This window comes from Protopterus annectens, chromosome 10.part0, assembly GCF_019279795.1.
Source record: "Protopterus annectens isolate FY-2018-M chromosome 10.part0, PAN1.0, whole genome shotgun sequence".
Lineage (NCBI taxonomy): Eukaryota > Metazoa > Chordata > Ceratodontiformes > Protopteridae > Protopterus > Protopterus annectens.
In genome coordinates, this window is record NC_056744.1 from 73,386,231 (window position 1) to 73,407,016 (window position 20,786).

The 20,786-nt window shown below is 41.2% G+C and overlaps 1 protein-coding gene across 2 annotated transcripts in view; it reads left to right on the top strand.

The window, feature by feature from the left end:
- GGA3 (golgi associated, gamma adaptin ear containing, ARF binding protein 3) overlaps positions 1 to 20,786 on the top strand; it is a 992,054-nt gene that overhangs the window by 363,751 nt on the left and 607,517 nt on the right. For both annotated transcript variants that reach the window (XM_044085033.1, XM_044085034.1), the window contains exon 8: positions 3,338 to 3,475. In XM_044085033.1, coding sequence (XP_043940968.1) covers positions 3,338 to 3,475 — 138 coding nt within the window. The remainder of the gene's footprint in view (positions 1 to 3,337; positions 3,476 to 20,786) is intronic.

The window sequence follows — 20,786 nt, forward strand, 5'->3', positions numbered from 1 at the left end:
ATATAGATTACAATACTGACCAAAAGCTTTGTCTGTCTACAAACTTAGCAAATCTGCTAGGCATTGGTTGTACTCATACAAGGTTGCTAAGGCCTGCAACTCCTTACCTGTATCCTCCCTCCCATTTTTCAAAACTACAGTGAAAGGCATCCTAGCTAAAATCTGGCTCTGTTCTTGAACAAAACCAGGATAAACTATATCCCTAAATGTGAACAAGTACCTTCATTCATTCTGAGTTGACAGTGCCTTATGCAGGAGCGGCCTCTTTGGCTCCCATTGTTCATCTCATGTTTTCCACAGTATGTGTCCATTTTTCTTGGAGTCACTGGTAGCCAAGTGTGGAGAGGATGTAGCTATGGTGTTGGTGGTGTCGGTGGCAGAGGTGATGGTGGCTCGGTTGGATCGGTGAAAGTTTGGGATTAGCTTGGGTAGCTTGGAGTGGCTGGAGTGGTTGGTTTGGTCATGGCTTTTCGGGCCTGCATGTAGAGTGGTGCTCTGGGTGGAGCGGATGGTGGAGATAGAGTGTCAGATGGTGTCTGAGGGTGTTGTGCCAGAGCCAGTTTGATTGTGAAGGTGAAAACTGGACCGTTGCTGATGCGGAGACGAGGTTGGTGTCGGAGTGGATGGTGGACTGAGGACGACGGAGGCTGTGGTTGTTGACCAGGATGATGGCAGATGGTGGAGACCTAATTATCTGCTGGATGTGTACTGATTCGGACTTTTGATGAGGGTACTTGTTGGATCAGTGGAACTGGACTGGGATTTGCTGGTGTGGAGATGGAGCTTTGGTTGGCTGGGACTCTGTGTTTTGTGTGTGTGTGTGTGTGTGTGTGTGTGTGTGTGTGTGTGTGTGTGTGTGTGTGTATTTGTTTGTGTGTTTACATGCTTGTTTGTTTTTTTTGCAATGGTTCTGTGTTGTGTATCCATGAGCTTGAAGGAACGTAATTTCGTTCAGCTGGGCACTTTGTGGTTGTATGGTCTGAATGACAATAAAGTTTTACTTTACTTTTACATTACTCTGCCATCATAACTTACTTCATTACTTCTATCAAATTCTCTTCCCTGATTTTCTGTCTAAATATACCATAAGCCTGTTTTTTCCCTCACTTCATATTGCAGTTCCTGTTTGCATTAGATTAACGTCTCTAATTTCTCTACAAACTGTCTAAAATTTCTCTAATGATTGTCATATAACTTGTATCATTTGTTAACCAACATTTTTAGATCATGTCTAATTTGTTATAATTACTTATACTGCAGATGTTTTTGTTTTATTTTTGAATATTGTAAAATTATTGTTCTTAAAATGTTTTGTGATAATTTGGAGCTTTTCTCCTTGGGCCTTTGCCGAAAATGGGGTACTACCTAGAAGGACTTTCCTGGTAATCAAATGTCAATAAATACTGTGCAGTGGAATCACCAAACTTGCTTCTTTCTTTTGTTTTGTTTCTTTCTTCATCACAAACCTTTGGTAATGGGTATGGTGTCTAGCTGCTGTGTAAATGATCTACATCTCATAAGCATAGGTCTGTGATCTCTAAAGGGAAAAAGTCTGAGGAGGTTTAAAAATCTGAGATGCAAAGAATCCTAAGTGTTATATAAACATCTTGGGAATAAAGAACATAGTTCAAGAAATTCCATTTTCATTCTTTGTTATGAGAGCCGAGACTGGTCAATTTGAAGTATCTTTACTTGTTTTCAGAAATTAGAAGATCATAGTGAGCCTGTGGTAGGCAGCATGGGTTCACAGAACAGTCTTCTTTTCTGTCTAGTTTGATGCATTTGTGTGGCTTGGTCACTACTAAGGAATACAAGAAAAAAATTGTGAATATGATATCCTGAATTTCAGCAAGGCCTTTGACCTATGCCACTTAGTAGGATAACAGGAAAAGTAAAGTATATGTAAATGGATCTTTTAATACTGGAGTAGTTTAGAAATAAACTGCCTGGTCAAATATGTGTAATTGCTAGAGGAAAAGGGAACTAGCATTTAAAAAGCCTATAAGCAGAGTGCCAAACAACTATCTGTTAAGACTAGTCATGCTTACATGTTTTTTGTCAGAGATTACACTGGTTATCGAAAGCTAATTCATCCTATATGTTGATGATGATACAAAGATCGGTGGTAGTCATGAGTTCAGGGATGAATTTGAGAAATCTGCTGTGGCTACTACTTTGGGAAGGTAGTCAGTAGCTGTATTTTAGTGTAAGATGCAAAATTATGTAACTTGGTAAACAGTATCGGTACATGTGCCTTTAAGGTGACAATGGAGTAAAAGGGTTTGGGCTAATAATCACATCAAAGCTTGACTTGTCATGCATAGTGAAGGCCATGTCAGGGCGTATAGCACAAGGAGTGGATTTCTTTCTTAAGTCAACCTTCTATATTATAGCCACATGTAAGGCCACATCTGGAGTAATTTACATGCTTCTGGAAGACATAAAGTTGAAAAAACATTAGAGATTAGGGTTGCCACCTTTTGCTGTTGTCAAAACTGAACCAAGGCCACACCCCTCGCACCTCCCATAACCCCGACCGTACCCTCCCCTCCACCCATTTCTTGACGTCATTGTCATGTCAGGTGAGGAGGAGTATCCTCTTTATCCATTTGCAGTGCTTTTTTCCTGCTGATTTGCTATGCTTTTCTGTAAAAAAAAAAAAAACATAATAAATCCTCTGCTTTAACTGACTTCGATAGTCCATCTTTTTTTTTAAATAGAATACTGGAGTTTGTACAGTGTTTTCTGGACTACCAGACAACTGGTTTGATTTCTGGATAGTTGGAAAATAAAAACAGATAGGTGGCAACACTGTTAAGGATGGAGCTTTGAGCAGAGCCTTAAAAGGTTGGTATATGTATTAGAAGTGAAAGGGGGAGTGATTTAAGCAAAGTGAATTGTTTGAGAACAAGCAGAGTAGAACTGAAAAGGAAGGTGGGGAAATAGGGAACATGGGTAACATCTGGAGGGATGGTGTTTCTAGTTAGACATTTGGAAACTGCTTAGCAGGGTGCAAGAATGTATCGTTTTTGAAGCAATGCTACAGTGTAAGTTTTTAAAGGGATTTTAACTGTGTGGGACATTGATATGGGAAAAATAGTTGTGTGAGTGATTTTTTTACTCAACAGACCACCATTCTTATTTCATTAGTGTCATCCCCCGATCTTTTTCAGATTTTATTTAAAATATTATGTTCTTAGTCTTTTAGCAATATCCTCTTTACCATGGTTGAACACTTTTAGAAGACTCATGAATAGTTTAGATCATCAGAGATACAGTTTAGCTGTGGTTGTTTAATGCATACTGGTATTATACTTTGTTCTTTGGTACTCTTTAGGATGAAGTTCGAATGCAGAAAGTCAACAGACGCACAAAAAGTCTTGAAGAAGTGACAAATAATGTGAAACTGCTGAATGAAATGCTGGCTCATTATAGTAAAGAGGATTCTTCAGATGCTGACAAAGAGTTAATGAAGGTAAAAAATGCATGGGGCAGAACTTTAAATCATCTGGTCTGGCAGTGAAGCTCATTGCATAAGGGAGTGAGCATTCGAGAAACCACATGTTGCAGTCCATTGTTCATTCATACAATTCCTCTACACATACTGTGGGAATTTTGAGCAGGTAACTTAATCCAGAATTTTTTGGTCACTTTTAACGAGGAAGTACATCATATTTGTTTAAGAAGCCGTTTTCTAAGTGACAGACTGTCATTTTATTCAGCTGCTAGAGTGTCATTTTATTGAGCGTAATGGTAAAGCTTAAAGCTGCCTCTTCATATGCTTATAGGATCTTGGAATGATGTGTATCATGTTGCTTTTGTGCATTTAATACTAAGTCTTCTGACTGACAATGTCACTTGCCAAGCAATTGTAAGGGCTCCCTGTTGGAATTTTGTGACCCCATATTGTGAGTCCCAGCACTTCCAGTTGTAACAAAACAGTGAATTTTGGAACTCTGTGTTAAAACATGTTTTTGCAGTGGATCTTTACCCATTCCACCCCCTACAACCCTGCAACATACATGTTCTAGCTCTGAGGTCACTAAACTTCACAGTATGGAGGGGAAATACACTAAGGTACTGCAATCTCAGAATTAGTATATATTTCCCCCTTTTTTTGCACTTAAATTCTTATTGTTCCAGTTAGCATGGTTGCCATCCTCTGACTTCCATTGGACATCTGGTTTTACTTTGCTTTTGATTTTGTGATGATAAGGCTTTGGGTTCTGTCCGTACACTAAGTGCCTGGAGTCATTTACTAGAAATGAGACTTTATAGTATTGCATGCAGAGCATGCAGATCTCATTAGGTGCCATCTTTCAGGTGAGAAGTTAATCCGAGATCCTATCCACTTGAGATGGTCATTTAGATGAATATTAAAATACTCCGGCATTTTTCAGTGAAAAATTGGTGTGGTTAGCAGGTATTTAGATGGATGTTAAATATTCAGTGGCACACTTACAGGGCAGGGATGTTTAGGAAAGTCACCAAAATCAATATCATTTATTACATCTTGGTTTACTTTACATTTCTTTAAAGGAAAACTGAAAAGAAAGCATCCTGCTACTTACTGCTGTATAAAGAAAAAAAACGTACTTTCTCCTTTACCTTTGTCCCTTCCATCATCCATATACACGTGTCCTAAAAGGCCATATTCTCTTTATACTGAACTTTATAACATTTGAACTTCTCCTTAGTAAGTCTCTTTCTCTCTGATTGAACTTAAGCACCTTTTCTTTAGTGTTGCTTCATTAGTATCAGATTGAGAAGAGTAAATGTACAGCATTTCTTCTCTCTGACTCAGAAACATCGGTTGCTTGACTCAGTTTTCATACTTCTGTCATTCTGGCTATGACGTTTAAGTAAACACTGAAACATTTACTGCTGTGAATCTTGACTTTGAACTGTTTTAATTGAACAGTGATTTCCCTTCTAGTGATAGACAAAATTATCTTTATAACTTTCCCATAGTGCTTTCTGCCCTAGGATTTTGCAGGGTACTAACAACTGCAAACTCTGTCAGAAATGCAGCAAGCCATACGTAACAATGAAAGGCTGAAAGTGTTAAATGCATTTCTTTGACAGAAAAAAAGCTACAGAAACCAGAAAGAGAATATGGGCGGAATTGGGTAATACAGAAAAAAAATATGATGCAGATTCTTCTGAAGTAGCACATATTACTAAGAGAAGCAAAAAGTGGAAAGAAGTCTAAAACTGGAAAAAAGTAAAAAGGATTGCTTTTTGGCTGTATTGACGATAGATAACCTTTGAAGGATTTCAGAGAAGGAAAATGCAATCTTTCAAATAAAAGTTAATGAGGTGTAAATAGCACATATGGATATACCTTCTTTCCAACTACCCTTTCAGCAGTTTGCATGTCCATCAGTTTGCATTCCTTGTGGTCTGCAGCTTGCCATACTGTATTTGAGTTTCAGCATTTTGTTTCTTGTACATATTGTGTGATATAAATTCTGCACATGTGCTAGATGAAGAGCAAATTATTGTGAGTAGATATTGGGTAACATATGACCACATTATCACATATTAAGTTTTAAGTGCTGGTTTTAGGACTTTTAATGTTCCTGTTTCACACTGCATGCTCATTCTGGCTTCCTGACATAGTGGTCCCAGAGGGTGTAACTACTAACAATTACATGAATTGTATACCTTGTATTATGTTATACTCTAATGTTCATCATATTGCTCACTGTTACGATAGCCTAAGCTGTATGGGTTATATCCTTTATAGGATATAACAGCAAGCCAACTTCAAAAGCTTTAGGGCATCTCACATGCACTCAAACCACTAGGTAGCTCCAACTGTGCTAACTAAAAGACAGACTTGGGTGCCATGCCCTTCAGAGCTTTCCTGATGCCAAGAGTTGACTGTCAGGTTGTGCTGTTCCATTGTTGGACAGATAAGTTCCCTTTGAGGAAAAAAACTTCCACATATTACTTTTCCACATAATTTTTATTTTTTAAATTTACTTTCCTGTTTAGAAAAATATTCTTTAAGCTGGGAATACGTAGTGTTATCGACTGTCACGTGACCATACTGTACTTTTGAATTGAGCTCATTTTTTTACTGATAGTTCAAAAACTATTTTAAACATTCTAAAACCTGTTTTTTTTTCTGTGTACAGAAACTGTGTTTAAATTATTTTGTGGGGCTGATAAAGTGTGGTAGAGTGCTTTTTCTGTGTTTTACTTTGGAAAATTTTCTTTTAAATACTTTTTATATTTTACTGGCTTGTGCTGTTTAGTTTCCCCGAGAAGAAAGCACCATTTTCAGCTTGACCTTGAAACAAACCAGCAGCATTCTCATGGTCAGTCCTTCTTCCAGCCACAAAAAATGAAAAAGTTAACTAAACAGCCTTTGCAGTTACAGTAGGGTAACAATTTGCCCTAGCTGCAGGTGGGTGACTCTGCTGTGGCAAAGCTGATTCCTTAGGCCACTCATCTTTTTTTCCTGCAGCTCTCTGGTGTTGTCCATGCTGTCACCATGGGCCGGAGTTTAGCCACATTATCTGCAGCTGTTGGGGTTCCCTCAGTGAGCGAAAGAGAGAGAGAGAGTCCCCTGCATAACCAGAATATTGTGCCTATCTCTGGGGACATTATTGCTGGCGATAATAGGTCTGTTTGCCCCAACTTTCTTGTCAGAAAGAAACATAAAACTAAACATTTATCTTTTCTTGCTCCATTTCCATTGAACAGGAGTAGTTTACTAATTCTGGCACAGGGTCTTATACAGGCTGTTGCTCCATCTTATCAAGTGGTTTGTAGTAAAATAAAAAGGGATTCCTCTTTTCCTGAAGAGATTCAAGAAATTGAATCTGGAGAGGAATGTGATGGGACAGATACAGATTTTACTCCTTAGATTTCTGAGTCAGACTCAGAAGAACATGGTTTCTGAATCTCCCTATAAGGGATTCTTTTCTCCAAGACTGTTTCCAGAAAGCGCCAGTGTTTTCAGTGGGAGAACACTGGGGTTTCTCAGTCCCTCAGGAAATACTATGAACTGTTACAACTAGAATTCCTAGAAACTTCTTACATCCCTCTGTGCTGTCGGCATTGGAAGATGTGTTTGCCATATCATGTGGGTTCTCTGACAAGCTAACCTGTTGAACCTAAGAAAGCAGATAGAATTTAAAAAGTTCCTCATTCTTTCAAAATTTTATACACTGATCCCAGACTTGACCTAGCAGCTTTAGCTTTAGTTAATCCATCTACTGCCAAGCATTTTATTAATTCTAGTCCTTCCCCTTCACACAAGGATGGTAAAACAGTTGATAAGTTTGAGAAAAAAAACTACGCTTCTGCAACTTTAATTTTTAGAATTTTGAGTTGTCAGGCTTGTATGTTAAAATTTATTCTAATTGTGAAAGTATGAGGAATGTTTCATCTACAGTTCCTTTTTGAAGCAAAAATCTGCTCTGTGTGGTTTAGTTTCTTCAGCTTGTCAACTTGTTTTTTAAAGTGTATATATGACTCTGTAGGTCTACAGACAGTGCTGTTGCCACTGGTACTGAGTTGAGAAGGTTAACTGAAATGCATTCTCAGAACTTTCCAGAAGATGTCAAAGATAAGATTTTAAAATTTGGATAGACATTTAGTTTTTGGACCCACTGCTGCAAAGGTTATCAAAAACAATTGATGAGAGACGTAAGCTAATTCAGTTAATGTCTCAGATTTACTAGCCCTCTGTTCCAAAATTTCCAAGAGATTTTCTGCTCCCTCATCCAATTTTGGCAAAAAAACAAAATAAGCAGCTTCGTTAAAATGCTGGTAAGCAGACATTTAAAAACAATGGCATGGAGGTTCCAAAAAGAAAGCAGGAACTTCCCCAAAACAAAGGACAGTAAAATAAGACAGAATATATAGGGACCTTGTCTCCCCTCTTCCCACCCTGGGAAGTCCTTTATTCCTTCTAGAAACTGAATCTCCGTTTATTTCTTTGGCAGCAGATTGTTCCAGACAAATGGGTTCTGCAGCTGATTTAGCAAGGTTACAAATGGCAATGGGAAGAAATTTCTCCTTTCCAGGGAATTGCTCCACTTCCACCAGGTCAAACCCCCCTTTTTCCCCTCCTGTTCCATAGCTCATGCTGGCTAAGGGGTAATAGAAACAGTTCTTCTTTATAGTCGGGAAAAGGTTTTTATTCAAAAAAATGATTTTAGTGCCGAAGAAAGAAAATGCCTGCAAGAACAGTTCTGGACCTTTCTTTCCTAAACCATAATATAATAGACCCCACATTCACATTGGTGTCACTCCACAATCTGTTATCCCTTCCTTCTCATTTGAGGTTTCTGGTAATCTTAGATTTTAAAAAGCCTATCCTCACATTCATATTCCTCTAGATTTCAGGAGTGTCTTTGTCGTGTCTGGATCACATTATCAGTTCTTTGCCTTACCCTTCTGGCTATCCACTGCTCCAAGAGTGTCACAAAGTGTCTAGCTTCTGTCATAGCCCATTCCAGGATACAGGGTGTCCATATTTTCCACATTTAGAGGACTTGCTTATCTTTGTAGAGTCTTTTTCAAAGAGTCAAGAATCTCGTTTGGGTGGAGATGTCCTATGCAGGCTGAGATTCCAAGAGAACATTCAAAAATATTTTTTGATTCCATCGCATAGGATTGTGTTCCTGCAGTATCTGCTTGATACCTCAGAGCTTTTCTTCCTCTGAGAAAATAGATCTATATTTAGATCTATTCCAGGGGTTTTCCACTCAGAGTTTAGTCACTGCAAGGAAATACCACAGGATTTTGAGTCTTATGTCATTTATGATTGTCATGATACCTATGGCAAGACTCCACATGAGAAAGATACAGTGGTATCTGAAGTCTCATTGGTCCCAGCATAGGTTCATAGGTTCATACTGGGCTATCTGCCCGAAGGCATATATTAGCCCAGTCATGTTGTGCGGTATTCACCGCCCTTTTAGTAGTTCCTAGACCCTTGTACTAGCAACTAGTACCCTTGGCCCCTGTCTAGTAGTGGTGCTTGTGTGATTCCCGGTGTGATCTTTCTGTTACCCATCCACTCATCAAGGTTCCTCTTGAAGAGTGATAGTGAAGGGCTCTGTCTTATGTAGATCGGGACCCTGTTCCATAGTAAGGGAAGTCTGTGCGAAGGGAATCTATCCCTCCAGTATGTTCTATTCATTGTTGTGTTGAGGTTTATATCCCTAGAGCGTGTAGCTCGAGTAGAATTGGTTTTGCTAAGATGGAGCATGTTCAACAATTCTGGGTTGGACATGGCTCTGTACGTTAGACAGAGATCACCTCTGAGAAAGCGGTATGCAACAGAGAACAGTCTTAGCTTTTTCAATCGTGCTGCATAGGGCAACTGTTTGAGGCCAGTAATCCTCTTGGTTAGGTACCTTTGTGGTCTCTCCAGCTGCTGGAGATGTCTAGCCAGGTACATTCCAATTGGTGCATTGTACTCAATAATGGGTCTGATGAGGGAAGAGTAGAGGGGCACCATTACATCCTTAGATTTTGATGCGAACCCTTTTGTGATCAGATGGGTCACATAGAAGGATTTTCTAACCACTTTGGCAACATGGTTATCAAAGGAAAGCTGACTATCTACTTGGGTCCCTAGATCCCTTATTTCTTCTTCAGATTTCAGTGGATTACCTCCTGTGTTGTAGTTTGCGGGTACTCTGTTTTTCCAAAGGGGATTACTACGCATTTTTTTGCATTTAGCTTGAGACCATGGCTTTGACACCATGCATCAGTCTCATTTAGGCCCTTCTGGAGGATCTCCATGTTGGCCGGAGACTCTATTATAGCACCCAGTTTCAGTCGTCCGCAAACTTAGTCAGCCACAGCCCTTCAGTGCTTGCCTGTACTGAGAAGTATATGCCAAACAGGAGGGGCCCCAGGACAGAGCCCTGAGGCACACCACTCATTACTGGTCTGGATTCAGACATAGATCCCGCTACTCTTACTTTATGGGATCTGTCTGAGAGCCAGTTTGCGATTCATCTTGTGACATAAGGGTTTATGCCCAGGCTGGTGAGCTTATCAATAATACCTGAATAGGGAATGGTGTCAAATGCTTTAGCAAGGTCAAGGTAAGCCGTGTGTACCTCCTTTCCCTTATCTACAGCCTGAGTAACTGTCTCAAAGAAATCCACCAGGTTCAGGAGGCATGATCTGCCCTTGATGAAGCCGAACTATGTGGGGTCCAACGACTTGAGGTTCCCAATCTCTCCATCAACATCCATTACTATCCTAGATTCCAGTTCTGGGATTTGTGAGGAGAAAAATCAGTTGTTGGAGGCATCAAATATCTCTGACTCCACGATTCCTCTTCTCCACTCCTGCTCCAAATCAGTCACTGCAGTCGCCTCCAACCTTATTTGGCAAGCAGTGCTAAGGAGGATAAAAGTACAAAGTATCTATAACATAACAGAGATCCACACAAGCACGTAAACAAAATAGATGCTTGCCCTTATCAAGGCACTCAACTATCTGAATTACCGATGCTCTACAGAACCGCTTCAGGTTGTTACAGGTAATGCTACAGTAATGTGTTACATAAACAACCAGGGGGAATCAGATCTCACCCCCTCTGCAAACTAGCCATGTTAGCATGCAGTACATCTTTACAGCACAATCACACTGTACAGGCTTTCTACATTTTGTTGGAGCAAAACAGTGTAGCAGAAAAGATGAGTAGGATAAAGTCAGATCTTCACAAATGGAAACTATATCTGAGCCTTCCAAGATTTGATCCATCTGTGGGAAGCTCCTCAAGTAGACATTTTTGCCTCCTCTCTGAACAATCAGCTGGCAAAATTCTGCTACAGGTCTGCATGCAAGAAGGTCTGGAGGACAGCTGCCGTTTCCCTTTTTTCCCTTCTTCCTTGGACAAGAATGTTCCTGTATGCCTTTCCCTTGATATCCAGGGTACTTCTGAAGATTCAGAATGAATCCCCCAAGGTCATTGTGGTGACTCCCTTCTGAACCAGGCAACAGTGGCTCTCCCTTATTTTGGAATTGACCAGGGACAGTTACCACAAGCTTCTCCAGAGACTGGATCTACTCACACATGAACCCAGGGGTGTTTGCTACATCATGACTCCACTCATCTTCAGCTAACTTCCTGGATGACATGGCCTTAATACCTTTTACTGAGGACATGCAGCAGGTATTAATGGAGACAAGAAAGCCTGCATCTAGAAAATGATATATAAGCAAATGGAAACTTTGTTTAGTTGGTGCCAACAACGTAACCAGCACTCATTCATGGTTAGTGTTTCTCTAGTTTTACAATATTTGTGTGTATTACTTTTCTATGGCCTGTCTTACTCTCTGTCAAGGTTCATTTGTCAGCCATTTCAGCATGTCTGCCCATGGATTTCCCTCTTTTAAGGCATTCTTATATCAAAATGTTTTTAAAAGTACTGTTGCATAAGAGATCTCCAAGAAAATCTGATGTTCTTCGTGTTTCACTGTTGCAGTCATCACATTTGGGTTATCCCTGCCGGGGTAGCCCTTGACCGGCATGAATACCAGAGACTTAGTATTTCTGCAATGGTTGCTGTTGCTTGAAGACTGACGTCAGGTTGTCAGGGGTAAAAAGGAAGGCAGCCGACGCTATTACATCAGTCTTTCTTGCCATGGAGCCCGAAGCAGAAGCAGTTCGCATGACAGCTGGTCGGCCACTACCTGAGTTTCATTTCTGAATTGAAGTTGAAGTCTTTGAAAGCTAAGTACCCCATTGGGGATCCTTTTTTCTTGCACTAACCGATGTCAGAAAAAGTTAATAATTGTCTCGCCTGTGGAAAGCAGACACCACACCGAGACTTCCATTGCTACTGCGTCACTTGTCTGGGCCCATACCATGGCGTCCCTCATTGTCTGTTCTGTACTTTAATGCCAGAACTATTCGTCGTCGGGCCCTTATTGTAGCCAGATATTTCCATTTACAGTCCTCAAATTCCGATATGGCTTCCATAAGCCATCTGACAGCAGACCTTCCGAAAAAACGTAAAGATAAAGACAGAGACAGACTGCACAGGACTAAACCTTCCGATGACGCTACCGCCAAGCTGGTCATCAGTCCTCCAGAATTCAGTGAGGTGCTTTTGCAGCCCCTGATGCCCACTTCAGTAATTCGTAGGCCTCTACCGTGACCCTTTCGGAGTCTGGTATGCCACAGAACTCTTCTTCATCTAAGGATCCTGCAGTCGTCTCTACCTTGGATGGGTCCGGAGCCGCTGTGCAGGCACCGGCTTCTGAGGAAGTCCTCACAACACCGAATCCAGACAAAAAATTATGCCTTCTTTCACAGCTACCATTCCTTCTAAACCAACTGACTTCCTTAGGCCCAGGGGTCAAGCCACCCCCAAGAAACTGCCTTCCAGCCATTCTTTGGCGTCTGCTTCCTTGCCTCAGTCACAAATGCTTAGAATGGCAGAGGACCTTATCATGCTGATTAGGGGAAGCCAAGCCACTCCCTCAAAAAGAAAAAATAGATCTGTCTGCAGAAGTTTTGTCTGAATAAGAGTCAGATGAATCTGATGCATCTGACTATGAAGATATGCAGCCCCTCTCTACATATGAGGATTCTGATGCAAAGGAATCTATTCCTTCAGCCTGTCCCCCAGAGGATTTTACCTTTGGGGAAACCCTGCATACTTTAAGGGAGCATTTCAAATAGGAGAGTCAAGACTACCCACAGTCTAAAAAGAGACTCAGAGAGTTCCTGGACCTTCCACAGCACAGGCCCTTAGCCATTCCCCCAGTCCTAGATGTGGTAGATGATGTCTTCCTTGAATCCAGCTTGACTCCAGATGCCCTCCCTCCTGCTCCCATAAAGCCAGACAGGTACTACAGAGTCCCTGACTCTCACAAATATCTATTTAAAAACCCAACAGCAGACCCTGAGGTCATTACTCAAGGCCCAAAAGGGGTTAAAGCTACTTCAGCTAAGAATCCCACCCCCTCAGACAGGGATTCCAGAGCACTAGACAGATGTGGTAGAAAAGTATGCACCTCGGCTACTCTTGCTATCAGGGCACTCAATTGTCAGTTCTATATGCTTAAATACAACACCATACCTTTGAACTCTGTAAACAAAAAATTACCTCCTTTCCTGCATGGGCAGAATCCAAAGGTTTACAGGAATTCATGCACTCTGCTGGTCAAGTAACTAAACACACTTTGCACTGCAGTATTGAAGCCCTAGAAGCTTCTTGCAGGGCAGCAGTCACTGGATCTGTCATTAGAAGACATGCATGGCTTAAGGAACAACCCCTGCCAGACCATGTCAAATCAAAATTGTTGGATGCACCCTTGCACATAGATAACTTATTTGGTACTAAAGCAGAAGAGTTGTTAAAAAAGATGGAAGAAAAAGCAAAATCTATGCAGACTGTTAAAGATTTCTTACAGGTACAGCCCCCTAGGTTCATCAGGCATTTTCCTTCCAAGCACTGGTCCTTTGCTTCACCTAGTAAGCAGGGCCTTCCTAGGCCCCGTGGAAACAGACCTCCAAGACAGCAGTCCCATGTGTTGCAGAGATCTAAGCAGTGGACTGCCTCCACTTTAAAACCAGGGAGTTCTAAGCCGCCATCTTATGGCAAAAACTCACAATGACTCACCCCCTCCCTACCTCGCCTCTGCCCTCCATCACATACCCCTAGGAGGAAGACTCTCCTTTCACTCAAGCACATGGGCCACCATTACCAAGGACCAATGGGTTCTGAACATTGTGTCTCAGGGGTACAAATTCTCCTTCCACACCCTTCCAACCACCAAAGGGTTCCCAGATCTACCACCAAATCAGTGGGCAGAGGCTCAAAAGCAAATCCATACCCTGCTCTCCTTTGGAGCAGTAGAACACATTCCTTCAGAGCAGATAGGCCAAGGCTTCTACTCCAGAATTTTTCTGGTACCCAGAAAAGAGGGCACCTGTTGCCCCATCCTCGATCTGTCTATTCTAAACACCTTCCTGGTGATCCCAAAATTCTCACCCTCCAGCAGCTGCTACCTAAGCTGTCCAAGGACGCTTGGCTAGTCACCCTGGACCTAAAAGAGCCCTACCTCCACATTCCCAGCAGGTAGTCCTGCAGAAAATATCTTCACTTCAGGGCAGGATCTCAGCACTTTCAGTTCCCTGCACTTCCCTTTGGCTTATCTACTGCTGAAGAAAAAAAGCCCAACATCAAGAAACTTCTTTATTAAAACAACAAAGTTTTCGGGTGTACACCCTTTCTCATTGTGAATATAAAACACATGTATTAACTCAGTTTAAATAGGAGCAAATCACATCATGTGACTACAACCAGCTCATCACATGACTGCCATTTAAAACAGTCACTTATAACATATAAAACACTTTATATATATATATATATATATATATATATATATATACATATATATATATATATATATATATATATATATATATATATATATATATATACATATATATATATGTATATATATATATATATATATATATACATATGTATATATGTATATATATATATATATATGTATATAAATCACACAAACATCAAAGTTTACTTTGTTGCAACTTAACCAGCACAAGTTTAATAGTCACAGCAGTATTAAGGCCAGATTTAATATCCGCTCCTAGTCTCAATATCCAGCTATATTCCTTGTTCTCTAGTAAATTATTTATACACCCCCCCCGATGTCTTTATCTACCATTTCTATAACCCTAAATTTAAAGATGTGGTCAATGTTCGTACACATAATATGTCTACACAATGCATTCCTATCATTCACTCTTCTGATGTCTGATTTGTGTTCTATGGTGTGTTCTTTAAGTTTCCTTGTGGTCTTGCCTACGTAAAAAGACGGGCATTGACCACAGGTTGTCAGCTAGACCACATTCAGACTATTACAGTTTGCTGTCACTTTAAATATATACTTTTTGGCTGTCAGGGGGGTATGTAAAAAAAGTCACTATCCTTCCCAAAAAATATCACTACAACAAGTGCTCCCATGCAACTAAAAGTACCTACTCTCATTTCTTAATGTCTTTTGGATACGGGTCTGAAATCCTTATAACATAATTTACTTTTTAAATTTCTCATATTGCTATAAGAAAAAAATGGTTTCTCATCTAAAATATTTTTGAGTTTAGGTGAAGCCATCATAATCCTCCAGTTTTTCTCTATGACCTTTTTAACCGCTTGTGTCACTCACATTATAAGTTGTAATATATGAAATGTAGTCAGAAGTGATCACAGATAATCACACTTTTAATGAGTGTAGGGGCATCAGTTAAATATTCTTAAATGTTGACCTTGCTGAATCTTCATTTGAGAAAGAATTATTGCAAGTTTGAATGTCAGGCTATGCTCCTCCAGTATATTACTGCTCCTTTGATGAAGAATATTTCAGGGTAGTTTAAAAATCAGCTTATGCCCTACTATCTACTACAGTACCCTTGTCATCCTAGACCATTTGATGTGTATTACCCCACAGTCACAGGATGTTCTTCGTGTTTCACTGTTGCAGTCATCACATTTGGGTTATCTGCTTGCAGTAGCCCTCAGTCGGCCTGATTAACAAAGTCTTGGGTCCTGCGTCTGTTGCTGTCTCTTCTTCCATGACGTCAGGTCGTCAGGGGTATAAAACATGCAGATGACGCCATTACATTAGTCTTTATTACCGTGCAGTGCCGAAGCAGAAACAGTTCGCAAGTGCCGGTCGGCCAACTCCTGAAATTTTTGTTTTCGAGTTTCAGAAATAAAGTCTTCAACTAAAGCTAAGTACCCCGTTGGGGAAACTACTTACCGATATCAGTAAAAGTTAATAATTGCATTTCTTGTGGTAAGCAAATACCTCACAAAGATTTTCATTCGTACTGTATTCCTTGCCTAGGCCCTGACCACAACGTACCTTGCTGTCGGTTTTGTGCTTTATTTAATCAATGCACTATCCGTCATCGGTATATTTTCCTCTCTAAATATTTCAGTTCAATTATCCAGAAATGTCGTCAGTAAGCCATCCGACTACAAGAATTCAGAAAAAACGCAAAGATAAAGACAGAGACAGGCCGCCTAGGTCCAAAGCTGCTGACAACATTTCTCCTAAGCCAGTCGCCAGTTCGCCGGTACTCAGTGAGGTGCTTTCGCAGCCCCTGATACCTGCTACTTCTGATTCGCAGGCCTCTACTGAGACCCATTTGGAGTCTGGTATGCCGCGAGATGCTTCAACTGTGAAACCTGCAGATGTCTCCACCTTGGATGGGTGCGAAGCTGCTGTGCAGGCACCGGCTTCTGAGGGTGTATTCAGGCCTATGGACTTGCATATTAAACTGACGTCTCCTTCTTCTTTAAGGCCTAAACCTTGAACCATGCCTAGAAAACTGATGCCCAGGCCACATGCTCAGACCTCTATGTTTAAAAAACAAATGATAAAAATGGCTGAAGATCTTATAACTTTAATCAGGGGAAACCAACCACCCTCTTCTAAGAGACCTAGGACTGAAATTGTTTATGAATCTTCTGACCAGGATTCTGATTTTTCTGATGATCTGTATTTACCCTTATCTACTTATGAGTATTCTGATGCAGAGGACTCTATTCCCTCTGCTTCCCCTCCAGAGGATTTTTCTTTTGGTGAAACCTTTCACACTCTAAGGGAGCATTTCCACTGGGAAAGCCAGGATTTTTTTGATTCAAAAAAGAGGCTTAGGGATCTCTTACTCTTGCCATAGCATAGGCCATTAGCTATACCTCCTGTACTAGACATTGTTGATGATGCCTTTTTGGAATCTAGTTTGGCCCCTGATTCTTTGCCTCCTGCTCCCAGGAAACCTGACAGATATTACAGGGTTCCTGATTCTCACAAGTTCCTTTTTAAAAATCCTATTGCGGATCCAGAGACTATTTCACAGGGACCCAAGGGCATTAAGGCCTCTACTGCCAATAAACCTACCCCTTCTTATAGAGACTCCAGTGCGCTGGATAGATGGGGTAAGAAGGTTTACACTTCTGCAACCTTGGCCATTAGGGCCTTAAACTGTCAGTTTCATATGTTAAAGTATCAACAACATATTATTGGATTGCTTAAACAGAAAATGATGTTGATTCCTGACTGTGCTGAAAATAAGGAATTGCAAGATTTAATGCATTCTGCTGAACAGGTTGGAAAACGTACTTTGCAATCTGGGTTTGATTCTTTAGAGGCCTCTTGCAGGGCTGCTGTTACTGGGTCTGTACTCAGAAGGCATGCTTTACTTAAGGTGCAGTCTTTGCCTGATCATGTTAAAGCTAAACTGTTGGGTGCTCCCTTAAATCAGGACTGCCTGTTTGGCAACAAAGCTGAGGAAGTTCTTAAAAAGATGGAGGATAAAGCTAAATCTATGCAAACTGTTAAATATTTCTTACAAGTTCGGCCTCCAAGATTTAATAGGCATTGGCCCTCTAAGAACTGATCCTTTCCAGCCCCTTCCAGGCCTTCTCAATCCAAACCCAGACACAGCAGAAATCCCAGGTTTCAGTCCCAGGGTACGCACAAGACTAAGTAGTGGGGGGCCTCCGCTTCCAAATCTGGGAGTAGTAAGACTCCCCCTATGGAAAACTGACTCAATGACTTGATTTAAAAACTTTCAAGCACTTCTCAATTGAATGCTCCTTTAAGGGGAAAGATTGGTCTGCAGGCCAAAAACTGGGAACTCATTACCCAGGACAAATGGGTTTTAAATATAGTGTCCCAAGGATACAGATTTCACTTCCACACATTACCAATGCCAAAAGGTTGGCCAGATCTACCCCCAAATCAGTGGACAGTGGCTCAAAAGCATATACTCTCTCTTTTAAACATAAAGGCTATTCAGACTGTACCAGAAGTGGAAAAAGGATAAGGTTTCTACTCAAGACGTATCCTGGTATCCAGAAAAGACAATTCATGGCGTCCTGTTCTGGACCTGTCTACTCTAAACACCTTGTTGGTGATTCCAAAATTCAAGATGCTGACTCTCCACCAGTTGCTTTCTATACTAGGAAAAGATGCATGGATAGTAACACTCGATTTTAAAGGAAGCATACCTACACATCCCAATCAGGGAATCTTGCAGAAGATACCTGCGCTTCAAAGCAGGCTACAGTCACTACCAGTTCTCTGCACTGCCCTTTGGCTTATCTACTGTGCCCAGGGTATTCACAAAGTGCCTAGCCCCAGTCATTGCATTTTTCAGGCAAAGAAATATTCAAATATACCCATACCTGGGCAATTGTTTAATTCATGGAGAAAGCCAGAACATACTTTTAAATCATCTGGCATTTGTACAAAGGGTGCTGACTTGTCTGGGGTACAGCATAAACGAAAAGAAATCACACCTGGTACCCTGTCAACAAATCATATTCCTGGGAGCAAGCTTGAATACAACTTCCCAGATGGCTTTCCTCACGCCAGAGAAACAAATTCATTTGACAAACTACTTCAAACAAGTGGCCACAAAAACCCTACTATCTGCAAGGCAAGTACTACAAGCCTTGGGGTTCATGGCCTCCTGCATTCTTCTGATTCTATATGCAAGAGTGCATATGAGGAAACCACAATGGTATCTAAAAAGCCTATGGTGTCAACATTCTCAGGATCTAGAAGCAATGATTCCTATCATACCTTGCCTATGCCTAGAGTTTCTTTGGTGGGCAGAGGCCTTCCACCAGAACAAGGGACTACCATTCACACCACCCTCTGCCGCCCAAACCCTAACAGACGCATCAGATTATGCATGGGGGGCTCACCTGGCAGGGAAGTGCATTCAGAGCAAATGGAACCCAAGTCAAATACACTTGCATATCAGTCAGAAAGAAATGTTAGCTGTACAGCATGCTCTGACAGCCTTCAAGGACCACATTCTTCCAGGACGGTTAATGGTAAAGATGGACAACACCACTGTTATGTGATACATAAACAAGCAGGGGGGTACACATTCTTACCCCCTATGCAGACTAGCCATGGCATTGTGGAACACAGCCCTGAGCTACCAAGTGCATCTACAAGCTCAATTCCTGCCAGGAAAACTAAATACACTGGCAGACGAGCTAAGCAGAAACCTCATGGACCCACATGAGTGGAAGCTGGAACCAAGGATTTTCAACATGTTGACAAGCAAATGGGGGAGCCCAGATATAGATCTCTTTGCCTCCCCCCAGAACTATCAGTTAGACAAATTTTGCACAAGGACTCTCCACAAACAAGCATGGAAAGTGGATGCTCTGTCCTTCTGCTGGAAAAACCTATCAGTTTATGCCTTTCCTCCTCTGCCTCTGCTCTCCAAAGTACTACTAAAAATCAAACAAGACAAACCAAGGACGATTTTGATTGCACCAGACCGGCCATGAGAACACTGGTACCCCTTTTGCGCAGTGTGTCACTGTTGGCTCCATGGCACCTGCCTCAGACTCCTATCCTATTGTCTCAGCAGGAGAACCAAATTCTGCACCCTCAGCTTCATACACTGAATCTAGCAGCCTGGCTAATTACCTAATCTCTCCTTTACCACCCCTCAGTAAACCAGTGATGGATATCATTTTAGAGGTAAGGAAGCCTAGTACTAGAAAATCTTATGCTGAAAAATGGAAAAGATTCTGTGCCTGGAACAGTCTCAAAGGATGAGCACAGCAGTGCCCAATTTACCTCAGATTTTACAATACTTAACTGAGATGCTTCACAAGGGCCTTTCTCCTCCATCAAAATACACGCCTCAGCCATTTCAGCTCATTATTACACAGAACCTCCCCTCTTCTCTCATCCACTGTTTAAGCAGTTCCTCAGAGGGGCCAAAAATCTACGACCACCCATGAGAGCCCCAACTCCAGCCTGGGACCTTAACTCATGTCCTCATGTCCTCAACTTATGTCCCATCCCTCCAGAATCTACTCCAACCCTATCACACCACCAGACCACTAAGATCCAGCAACAAAAATCACTTGCAGATCACTAAAGCCAATAACTCTGCTGGTGAAGCACTATTCTCTTGCGCCATAGCCAAATTATGGAACTCACTCCCACCCACAATTACCTCCGTACCATCATGCACCAACTTCAAAACTTTATTAAAAGCGCACCTAAAAACATGCTGACTATGCCCTTGCAACTCCCACTCTAATATCATCCACCCCATCCAACTACTACCTTTCTTTCACCTCCACTAACTACCTTGATGATAGCAAGCTCAGATGCTCATAAGCCTAGTACTTATTATACAGCAGGAACTTCTCATTGTTACATTTGTTAATGCCTGTTATGTACTTCACAGATAAAGATTCTAGTTGCCTACTGATGTACTATGTTCTTCATCTGTAAATATGTTGTAAGTAATTTCTATGTTAAATTGTTAATCGCTATGTAATCCAATGTAACTACTGTCTGTTTATTTTACTGTGGAGCTTTTCTCCCCGAGCCTCCGCTGAAAATGGAGCCACGTCCAGTTGGACACTCCCGGTCAACAAATTTAAATAAATAAAAATAAATAAAATAAATTGTATTGGAAAAGCTCACCCTTCCTCCTTTTGAGCCAGCTGCCAGTGCAGATTTAAAATTCCTCTCTTGGAAAACAGCTTTCCTTTTAGCAATCACTTCAGCAAGAAGGGTATCTGAATTACAGGCCCTCATGGCACTGGAGCCTTTCATCATCTTTCATGCAGACAGGGTGTCCCTCAGGACCAATCCCTCTTTCATGTCCAAGGTGGTATCCAGTGTGGCACTTAATCATTCCATTCATTTGCCAACCTTCTTTCCTAACCCACAGAACAAAGGGGAACAGATACTGCACTCCT